Source organism: Elaeis guineensis, chromosome 2 (assembly GCF_000442705.2).
Source record: "Elaeis guineensis isolate ETL-2024a chromosome 2, EG11, whole genome shotgun sequence".
Lineage (NCBI taxonomy): Eukaryota > Viridiplantae > Streptophyta > Magnoliopsida > Arecales > Arecaceae > Elaeis > Elaeis guineensis.
In genome coordinates this window covers 82,592,189-82,603,698 of record NC_025994.2, presented here as the reverse complement: position 1 = coordinate 82,603,698, position 11,510 = coordinate 82,592,189, and the positions used below count along the sequence as shown (strand labels likewise).

The 11,510-nt window shown below is 37.7% G+C and overlaps 1 protein-coding gene across 3 annotated transcripts; it reads right to left on the bottom strand.

Annotated features, from left to right (window-relative positions):
- Window positions 1-2,000: 2,000 nt before the first annotated feature.
- Window positions 2,001-8,641, bottom strand: LOC105057452 (serine/threonine-protein kinase Nek2). 3 transcript variants are annotated; one of them, XM_010940077.4, is made up of 15 exons: window positions 8,358-8,641; window positions 7,425-7,564; window positions 7,234-7,300; window positions 6,606-6,671; window positions 6,422-6,468; window positions 6,278-6,323; window positions 6,084-6,164; window positions 5,953-5,995; window positions 5,790-5,839; window positions 5,622-5,703; window positions 5,483-5,532; window positions 4,813-4,886; window positions 4,658-4,709; window positions 4,054-4,518; window positions 2,001-3,462 (listed from the first exon to the last, which is right to left on the bottom strand). In XM_010940077.4, exons 2-15 carry the CDS (start codon window positions 7,508-7,510, stop codon window positions 2,878-2,880), a joined length of 1,794 nt encoding a protein of 597 aa, XP_010938379.1. In that variant the 5' UTR covers window positions 7,511-7,564; window positions 8,358-8,641; the 3' UTR covers window positions 2,001-2,877. The 3 variants fall into 3 exon arrangements, with proteins under 3 accessions (XP_010938379.1, XP_010938409.1, XP_073108063.1); XM_010940107.4 differs by having other exon boundaries at window positions 7,425-7,558; XM_073251962.1 differs by lacking the exon at window positions 8,358-8,641 and adding an exon at window positions 7,627-7,645 and having other exon boundaries at window positions 7,425-7,558.
- Window positions 8,642-11,510: the final 2,869 nt, after the last annotated feature.

Here is an 11,510-nt window from a genome sequence, read left to right as displayed (position 1 = left end):
GAGCTTGAAGCCATGGTGACCTATTACTGATATGGGAAGAGTTTTTATAACTTAAATAGGCTTTTCCAAAACACGTGTACATGAAAAAAGTGTATGAATGAAAAATAATATCCTATTCTGTGACAAATGCAATTGCATGGGAACTTTTTGATCAGTAATAAATTTCGAGTTGCTAAGAGTAAAATTAATTTGTCAGGTTCCTCCAGTGCAGCAAAGGAAAAGTTGATGATAGAGTTTCCCTTGAAATAGGATACCTGATCCCGGCTTAAATTTATACTGATATAAGTCCTTCGCATGGCACACCAATTTTAGATCGGTGGACCTAGCTCTGAAGCATTTCCTGTGAAAGGGTGTAGGAGAGATATCAGGCATCACTTTCATCAGCGACCCAACAACGGACAAAGGTGGCAGATTAATATTTGATCAAGTAAACATGAATTTGGTCGGAGTATAGTTTCGCTGTTCTACATTTTCTACCGAGTAAGAGGAGCAAATTTTCTGATGGGACTACAGTATATCCATTGGATATTTTGGTTAGAAATGGACACCTAATTTACTGTCGTTTTCCTTTTTTTCTCCTTTGATAAGGAACGAGGTCAAGCCTCGTCAATGCTAGAAAATATGTCTGCAGGTGTCTGCCCTTGCAAGATCACATAAAGTGTGGTGCAGAGCAGCAACAAAAATAATCCTCTGGTACATTAAAATCCAAAATATTAAATACGTCGGCTCATTTTGCAAAGAGTTCAGCATGCAGCGCGATGTACCATTCAAGGCCAGGCAGTCGTGTCCATTACACTACATGGATGACCGCAGTTGAAAGACTGCTTCTCTCCAGTTAAGCCCCAAATTCTAAGAAGGGATGCCAACTCTAAATGCAAAAATGTTGGACCAAAGATCCAACGAATTATGGTCATTGCATCATGCTTTAACAAAAAATTCTTAGAGCCCGAGCCAAAGGAAGCAGTAACAATACCTTCCAAGCAGCCCTTAACTAGTCAAAAGACCAGCACTACAATTGGCTAGCCATTGCAGTTCCCAGTTTTCTTTTTCCCAGTTCTTTGATTGAACAAAGCAACTCTCAGGTGGAAGAAAAATTATTGAACCAGGTCAACCACACAAAAAGTAACCTAGTGGATCTGGTTCAAGCAATAATTTTTTCAGATGGAACCCTGCCTTTCCCTTCATGTCCCCACTCACAAGCAAAAGAGCTCGCCAGACTTGGTTGGATGCGCACGGTGTATGGTGCAACAGACCAAGGACCAAATGGCCCAACAATCCACTACCTATTCTTGTTATGAGAAATTCTTTGTGTACCCCAAATGGTGTAAAAAATCTAACGAAAAATGTACCATCTCTTCCAATTGATCTACGTAGTCATCACTTTTCAACATGCATTTAATGCATATAGATTGATTTTTTTAATTTAAAAATTTTATATGATAAAACTAATCGTCTTTTTAAAAAAATTATGATATTCTGTAGCATAATATAATTTAGGATGTTATAACATAACTTAAGATATCATAATATGAGAAGAATATTTTTATCCAATCATTTTTCAACGTGCATTTAATACTTACAGATCGATTTTTTCGTTTAAAATTTTTAAATAACAAAAATATTTTTATTTTTTAAAAAAAAATATGACATTCTGCACATATTATGAACGTAGGATATCATAATATAGACATAAAATATTATAATTTTTTTTAAAAATAAATATTTTTATCATATAAAATTTTTAAATGAAAAAATTAATCTGTAAATATCAAATGCACGTTGAAACAATCAGATACAATGATACACTCCACATCCATAACAGATTTTTTACACCGTACAGTGCACAGAATTTCGCTCCTCTTTATTCTACTGTTGTCTTGAGAGAGTTTTTTCGCTTTAGCGTAGTAAATGACACAGCATAAGTAATTAGCAAATGGTAAACCCGTTCGGCGGCGGCTTTTCATCAATGTATGATATTCACAAAATCAAAACTTTCACATCGGCTTCTTATTTAGCATCGTAGACCACTGTGACATAAATCTGGGAAGTATTAGTGACTACATTATAATCATGCAACTAGTGGAAACAGCAACAGAAGGAAAAAAGACGATGTGGTTCCACCAAATACAGCAATGACTTGTTTCAGATGATATTCTATGTGTTCACATGAACCAAATCCTATGTTACAAAATTTAGTTGCAACCCTATCGAATCAAGATACCAGTAACACTCCAGGCTCCAGACCCAGAAACTAGCATCCTCCATATTACCGCCACAGAAACAAAGAATTCATCAATTTTCAAACATGGACAAGATATGACCTCAGACTTCAGACTTAAAAATCCTGAGATGTTGACCTTTCTGACATGTTCCCATCACTTTCCAAGCACGAATTCAAAAGGATGCTCCCATCTGTTTTGAAAATTCATAGAAAAACTATGAGTCGGAACAATTCTGTTTCTTTCTCACGTTGACAAGGTTGCTAATGCAGATGGGCACACATAACCAACATGGTTGAAGCCTGGCGTCATGATACTGACCAAAATTTGTCAATTAACAGCTCACTAGGTTTCGGTGCAGCTAAAAAAAAGATTTTGTAATTAGGTCTGATAATCTTCCACAGCATCTGCACCGGTATATTCTCTAAAACCCAAAAGAAATTGGAGATCTTTGTACACAAGAAAAGATGGAGATGAGACTAGAACAAGGAAATCAAGAAAATCTACAACCAACTCCATGCAACATTGTCAGCCTATCCAGCTACTTCACATCACAAAACTGATGAAAAGGTCCAGAGATACCTACTGTTAAACAATGTGGTATGCAAGCACTTCACTTTGGTTTTTAAGCAGCAGGCAGCGGGCCAAAGTCCTTGTATTATAGAGCGGTTTCTTTGAAGCTCTTTGCCAGCCATATAGCTGTCTCTCGCGGAGAGACCTTTTCAGGACCAAATGGCTTCAAGAGCACCGCCAACTCTTCAAATCTTTCCTGCTGCAACAACTGTGCGCTGAACTCAAGTAATCCTTCTAAGGCCTCTGCCCGCTGCTGGTATGATGAGGTGTCGAATCTCCGCTGCCTTGATTCTGATGATCCCCGGCTTGAAGCATCCACAGCTGTTGGATTTCGGTCTGATGAATAGCTTCCATTGTCTGCTTCTGGCCGGAAGATTTGGACAGTGCATTTATCCTTTGTGATGGAGCGGTCACCATAATGAGGGCTAGCAGAAGAGGATCCTTGAACTGGTGACAGTTTACGGATGGAGAACAGGGGATCTTCAGAGGAGGCTAATGGGAACTCAGCAATTCTATCTATTCTAGGCGCATTGACAGAAACATCAGGAGAATCCATGCGGTGGAGAATGCTGACATTGCGTCGATGGGGAGTTTCAAATGTAGGCAAAGGCAGAGATGCTCTTCTAGAAGGTCGAGATGTTCTATCTGCTGGAGTTTGTAATGGTTTGAGCTGCATTGAAGCAAAACAAAAAATTGAGAAGGCATAAGGTGCATGTGCTTTAGAACACAGTGATGCAAATTAATGTATACGATATATTTTATAAAATTGGGTATACAACATGCTGGTGCATAAAATCCATGGATTTTCAAGTGGAAAAAACTTTAGACAGGCTAAAAAAGTATAATTTGTAATATCATAATAAACACAAATAATCAGATGTTAGGTGAAGTAACCTTACATAGCAGGAGAGTGCGCATTTATCGCAGTTTCTATCTTATAGAAAATTCAAAAGACAAAGCACTATTCCTATAGTTGCCACAAGGAAAAAAAGAGATTATTACCATAGCTTCTTAGTCATATAACATGCCCATGCTCCATATCAACATAAAGTACAGATGAGGGTATGAAGAAAGATGATTATCGATGAAAACAGTGTGCCTACTACACCAGCACATCTAATAGAGTGTAATTGACTTTATTCGTTTCTTCATTAATCATTACCTTCTATGAAGGAATTCAAAAAAACATGTATGATGAGTATTCATTTTTCATTCATATAGATTCATATCATCAATTATATTAGCATATGAGTATGCTTACAACATCAAGATTTGGTCCAGCATGCAATGCTTTTGATGGCTCCATTCGCTTCCTCGGAGTTGTGAAGGTTTTGGCTGGAGTATATCTAGGGGTCTTCATGGTGTTGGGCAGCTTTGTATTGATTGCTTTATCAACACCAATCTCTCCAACTTGATTGCTGCCATCAGAGAGTTCTTTTATCCTTTGGTTCAGATAATTTGGATAGTCATTAATGCTTTGAGTCGAACTAATAGAGTTCCGTTCGGCTGCAGGTTTGTTCAGTTTGAAGATCCTCTCGTTGCCAAAAGATTGCCTTTTCTCCTTGTCCTTGCAAACAGAATCATCTTTCTCATCAGGAAAACTAATTTTCTTATGATGATTCTTTGCAGGTTGTTCAAGAGGAAGCATATTGCTAGTAAGGCTAGTCTTTAAATGGACTTGGAGCACATAAGGCTGAAGGTGTGGGTGCCTGAGCAGTTCTGCAGCCTGGTGATAGGATCATAATCACAAGACTAAATTATTTGAGGAAAAATATGGACATAAACATTATTGCACTTATATAGATATGTAGGTGCACGTGCAAGCTTATACAGCAGTAGTATATAATCCCTGAGTGAGTACGTACATTTGGCCTGTGTTCTGGGCTCTTACGCAGCATGCTCTTGATAAGTCCCCTACTGCACAGAGTACCAATAACAATCAAAAAGATATGTCTTCCTATAGAACCAGCAAAGCTGTAATGAGTTGACAAGTTAGAAACAGAAAAAGACTCAGGCTTACAATGCACCAGAGTATGTACTCGGTAGAGGGGCCACCATGGACTTGTTAATTTTGTTTATCAGAGCTTGCATATCCTGCTCAAAGGCAGAAACAAACAAATAAATAACACATCCATTGTTGAATGCAAAACAGAAGGGACTAAGATTAGCATTTCAACTTAATCACTTTCGGACATTCGAAACAAAAAGCACAATCTGCTTTTCTCAAAAGTTAATGACAGATCAGCCAGTTCATGCGAAAATACAACTATGATCAAAGCTTGATGCAAAACTCAGAGTAATAAACCAAATATCAACATCAATAATTATACAGTCAGCAAATAGGGAACACTTAGTTCTTTTGCCAAACAGGAAGGATGGGGATTACTGTGTGCTTGCAAGTCCTAGCATTCGCAAGGTTACAAGAATTTGATCCATGAAGGAAAAAATATAATCTGCACAAACTGTATACCACTAATTATTATATTACACATAGAATGCAAAAGCACCATCTGAGACATGAAATTGCTATCCAGGATAAATTACGAGCAATCACAAATACACAAGCCAGCATGTGATTCAAGATAGTATCTGCAGCAGAACACAGGCATCTGGCACTGTCTTTGTAGGAAGTGCCTGTAATAGAAAACAATTGTATTTGCAAATGGAACATAGGTGCTGCCGCAACTTACAAAAGCTTTGAATGCAGGCTTCAGAGCAGTCATCTCATAGATACAGCACCCTGGATAAATTGAGAAATTATTTATGGAGTCTAAAGACCTGAGAATGTTTAATGATCAGCAATGTGTAAGAAAACAATAAACAATTCACCTAGAGACCAGATATCAGATTTAGAACCATAAGGTATATCAGCAAGAAGTTCTGGGCACATGTAGCTTGGAGTTCCCACAACCTGCATTAGGAGCAAATAATTATCACTAACAAGGCAACCAGATATATCTCATATGGAATGTCAAGCTAGCCAAATTAATAACTCACTGAGCAAGCTAGATCATCCGAGGTTAACATTTTAGCAAGCCCAAAGTCACCTGCAATATACACAATTTCAGAATATTAAAATTCCAATAATTAAGATTATCATTGTAAATATGCAAATAAGCACAGATGCAACACTGCTCCAACATAAACAAAAATGACTTACCAAGCCGTATGTTTTGATCTTTTGTAAGAAAAATATTTGAACACTGGAACAATAAGCAGCACTATGAGTAAACAGCAATTTCAAAGTTCTTCACAAAAGGCCACGCATGGTAACATGGAATTGTCCCTGACCTTTACATCACGATGAAGAATATGGTTCACATGCAAGTAATCAAGTGCCATAAGGAGCTGCACAAGCCACTTGCAAAGCTTCTGCATACAAATTTGAAAATAACTCAAAAATGTAGAGAGATTGAAAAGCTAATTTGAAGCAGAACTCACACAGTCAGAAAGATATAATGGGATTGAACTGAAGAAAAAAAAACCTCTTCAGGGAAATGTCTTCCATTCGCCTTCTTTATCGCTTCTGCCCTGTACAATGAACGTAGATGTTGACAAATTCAGAGAAAGGTTTGCAATTTCACCAAAAAAGGATCTTCAATTTGATTTCACCTTGGCAAGAAACTTACATGTCCCCTCCCTCACAGTAACCTATGATGATGCACACATAACATCCCTGGGAGCAAGTAAATAGAGTTTTAGGAGCTGCACCTCACTAATGATCATCATTGATGTAGGAACATATGAGATAAGCCATAAATGGAAACTAAAATTCTAATCAGCTGATCTTATGGAAGGAAGGGCTTTGCTAACCTTCTCGACCCAGGAATCTTTGTACTCTACAATAAATGGGTTCCGAACTTTAGAAATAAGCTCCATCTGCACTAGCAGAGAAGATGAGGAATTAAGTTGAAAGCATAATAAATACAGGATTTTTACATCAAGTTGGCATTTCAATATGCATCTCCAATACATCAACTACATAAATAAATAAACATGCTCTCCCATGAAATTGCAGGATAACCATTGAAAGGAGAAAAAAAAAGTGGGGTAATGAATGACATTGGAGCTATATATGGTAACCAACTTTCTGATGACAGATCAATATGACAGCATTCTTTTTCAAAATCATGATATCCATGCCTGAGATAGCAACAAGTTATCGTGAGCATTTTGCATCAAGTTTATAACCAAATTTCCTGGCCAATATTTTGGTCTTGAAAAATAAAAAAGATTTTTTCCTCTGAATTTGAGGAAAGCACGACTTCAGTTAAAAAAAAAAAGTACTAAGGTGAACAACAGAAAAATGACAAGGGGCAGAAAACAAACTCAGGCAAGAACTTCAATTAGTCAACCCAAAAGGGCATTGAGATAATAGTGATATCGGATTATGAGATGTTAAATCAATAAATCATATTGTAGACCAAGCAAAGATGCTTACTTCTAGGTGAGCAGACCTGCGGCACCTATCGGTCTGGCGGGCAAGCCGGATCTTCTTCAAGACATACCTTTGACAAATAATGAGAAAGAGTGAGAGGGTTTGAAACAGTAGTTAACGAAGATGTAAAGATAGGATAAGAAAATAAAGGAAATAGACAAGAAAAGATGGAGCTTGGCTGCTGGCTTCCTCACCTCTTTTTCTCAACCTTATGCCTCACTAGAAGAGCTGACCCGAATGCTCCTTTCCCTATCTGCTCCAAAACCTCATACTGATCCATTCTGGGACCTTTGGCTCGCCCACTGCTTTTCCGATAAAATTGGCTCCCCTAAAACTTTTAAAGAAATTAATAGTACTTCTTTAGAAAAATATAAAAAGGAAATTCCATGAATTTACCACTAAGCGAGATGTGGGTATTTATTTCAACAAGGTGAAATGCAGATCAAAAGCGAACATCGCTGAGAGCTTTTTGAGGGAAAAAAAAAAAAGAAACATAGATGTTAGCTTGAAATAATTATAAATAGACGAAAGATTGGTGTATGATACTGTGAATATTTGCCGCTTCGAATAAAACTGTAATTTTTATTTTTTTTTTAAAAAAAAGTCAAAAAGGTTGCCGAGATATTGCTGGAACTGAAAAGGCAAAAGTTACACCTAGTGATCATAAATTATAACTGCAATATTTATATGAATATTTTTTCTAACGGATTATTCTTAAAACAAAACAACAAATTTAGTTACAACAAAAAAATTAACAAAATGTCCAAAAAGTTGCCAATAATTATCTCGAAAGACACCAACTGTCCTAAAAGAGGGGAAATCACAGTCAAAAAGCATTTTTTTGGAAATGTAGTTCTAATTTAGCGCCAAACTTGAAATCCATCGAATCCTCGAAGAATTCTCCACATGGATTATCCAACGCCAAATCTCACAATCGAAGCACCACCAAATCCACTGACATTATCACGAAAAATAACTTTAAAATGAAAAGGAAAAAAGCAAAAAATCCAGCATGAACATCGAAACAGACCGCAAATCCACTCACATTATACCAAAACAAAAGAGAAAAAGGAACTCGAGAACGGCAAAAACAGTTAGAACAGAGAGATCAAGAGAAAGAGAAGTACCTGTATCTCTAGATCCCTTGGAGAAAAGAGATTTCAGCACTAACGACAGAACAAGAAGACTACCGAGTCCAAGAACCCGCATTCGAAAAAAACCTCCAAGGAGACATCCACAGAGCCGAGAATCGATCTCCCTCCTCTTCTTCTCCCATCCTCACATTCAGAGAGAGAAAGAGCAGAGCAAGAGACGCATGGAAGAGAGAGAGAGAAAGAGAGGGGAGGCGGCAAAGGGCTAAAAAGACGGTGATGATTGTGGATTTCAAAGTCTTCTGTTTTAAAAAAAACAAAATAAACTGAAGCACTCTGTATGAAGACAGAAGAAGGAAAAGGGGTGAGAGAGAGAGAGAGCGGGGTGTGTCATGTGGGTGCGACGTGGGGTCGTCTTTATTTTTCTTAGATTTATTGGAACTCATAAATTATTATATAATAATTAATACTATAACTATAATAATACGGCAGACACGTCGCTATTATTTTTTCTGTTTTTGTGGGGTTGTGCTTTTTTTTTTTTGGAGTAAAGGAATAGTTGGTCATTTGGTAACTTTGGCAGCGAGGAGACGCGATTCGGATCACGGGAGCGATGCAAGTTTTATTCTCTCTTTCTCTTTCCCCCCGCGCTTCCCTCCGGCTCGGCTTCGTGAGCCGGCTCAGATGAAGGGGTGGGGCCCAAGGAATATTACTGACTGGAGAAATGTTTAAAGATGGTACGTGTCAGAAACTTGTTCGGTGCGTCTGGATGTTGTGTGGTTCGGATGGGTTCTCTTGGACGCACCTTCTTTTGTCCCTTTGTGTTCTCGAGATTTGGGGGATCAGGATCAGTCTCCACCTTTCTCTTTTTAATTTTTTTCAGTCGGCTTCTGTATGGACCCTGTTCGGTGGGCTTCCTTCTTGTTTTTTCCTGCACGGCTAAGCAGTAAAAGCACTGGCACATCAGCTTCCACGCTTTCCATCACACTTGTCGGACGGTGGTTGACTATGTGACTCTGTAATTTAAACTGCGATTTTGTGAAAAACTTGCATGATAATTCGAGCTTTTTTTTTTTTTTTTTTTTTTTTTTGTTCTCAATCACTGAAATAAAGGTAGGATGGGAATGTCAGTATAATAAGGGCAAGCATCTTGTTCCAATGTGTTTGAGAAAAAGAAAATTGGAGATGATAAAATGAAATGCTTTTCATATTTTACAGTTCTTTTGTGAAATAAATAAAACCCCATGAAGCTTTTCATGTAATTAGGAGTTAATATTTATGCATCCTTAGCTTATGAATTGCCGATGACATTATCACACATTTGCAATTATTCACTCTTATTATGATGATGTAGTGCTTGTTGGAAGACATACTATACCTAAGAAATGCCTGAGTTCTTTGCAGATCATCATTCAAATACTAAAAGAACATGAATGCTTTTCTTAGTTTTAGTTACTATTTTGTTGTACGGACTATCGATGATGTGCTTAATTTGGAGCACGCATGCATAAGTTTAACTTGATTCTATGATGTGCTTAATTCTATGATAACTTGATTCCATGATAAACTAGAAAAACAAGTGGAAGAGAAAATAAAGATAACATAGAATTTCTTAATTATTCAATGACAACATAATATAATAGAAGTCAACGAAAAGCACATGACATGGATTGGTTAAGCCTGGACCATTTCACTTACAGGGAATTTTACATTGAAAAATCCACTTCTATTATATATCTTGTAAAAAAATGTTTCTTTTTGCTTGACTATATTACATCCAGAGGTTTGAATGATTTGGCCATAGATCGAAGTACAAGATGGGTGATGTCAGAAAAAAATAAAATTTTCTTATAAAATTAATAATTTAGTAGATTTTTTGTCCATTCATATTAAATTTTTAATCATTATATTTTTAAATTTCACCATTGTTGGTGTGAAAATCCATGCGGTGCTGAGATGTTAGAGTGGACGGTGAAATAGGCCTCCCGAGGGTGTGACATGCATAAAAATTTTGATCGAAGATGAGAATTCTCCGACGCTCAAGTTAGAACTCTCATTCAATAGATAGAGGAACATAAGAGGTAGAATAATAGCGTACCTTTTCAGAAGTCCTCTTTGAGCCTCATTTATATACAGAAGGCTGGAGCTTCAGTTGGTAAATTAGTTGGCACGATCTCGCTTGATCAGGATGCGATTTGCACAGGATGCGAGACTATCGCTCGAGTTTTTCGAGATAGAATAGTTGTGGTTATCTTATCAATTTTGCGACAGTTGTTGTCGGACAGATGTTGAATTTTGAATTGAGTTGCCAACGGAGTATCACTGAGATGAAGACTGGTCGGTGACAATTAGGAGTCGGTCGCCCTGTGTCGTCATCGGGTGGAAGAGCTAAAAGCTAGAGGCTTGTCCGGGAGAGAGAAGTTGGTCAGCTTGACGTGATCGGCCAACGACCATCTTCTGATTAAACTGAACTGACCGTTCGAATACCATCGACTCGCCAGCCTGGGCTACAAAAGTCGATTGATGAAAAAATATCAATTATTATATGTGAGGGTTGCTAAGTGGTAAATCGGTGAGCTTTCGTCTGCTCATAGTGTGAAGCATCGATCGGATAGATGTCAGGACTAGTTTGGCGAAAGTTATGACCAACCGTGGGTCGACAAGAGCTTCAGCAGATGGGCCCGTCATGTTTGGACATCTTAGGTCCTGGATTTTTTTATATCATTAGTCCATGTGATATTTTTCCCAACAATCATCAACCAATTAATATCCATTTCTTAAATCTAACTAGTGATACGTTGTCATTATGTTTCAGAAAAATCAGGTAGCTTCAACTAACACTAGTATTGTTGCACAGTGACCATATCATACATATTTCACCCGTACTTTTCTTCAGTTCCCTACTTAAACAAGCTGCTTAGAAACTGCCACAATCAATCATCATTAAAACCCAACAGCAACTGAAAAGGCTGTAAAGGCTTTGGTTCTTCGTCAAAATTCAAAAAGCCCTAATCTACTTCAACCTTTTGGCAACCGCATCGCAAGATTCTCACTTTCGCTTTTTATCTTCCCTGTTTTACCATTGGTTTTTACCTTTGGGCTTTCAAGAGCCAAAGTAACCCCCACTGTGTACGTTATGATTGATGGATGGAACACCCCACGAGATCACTGCTGGGAGACAGCCTTTTG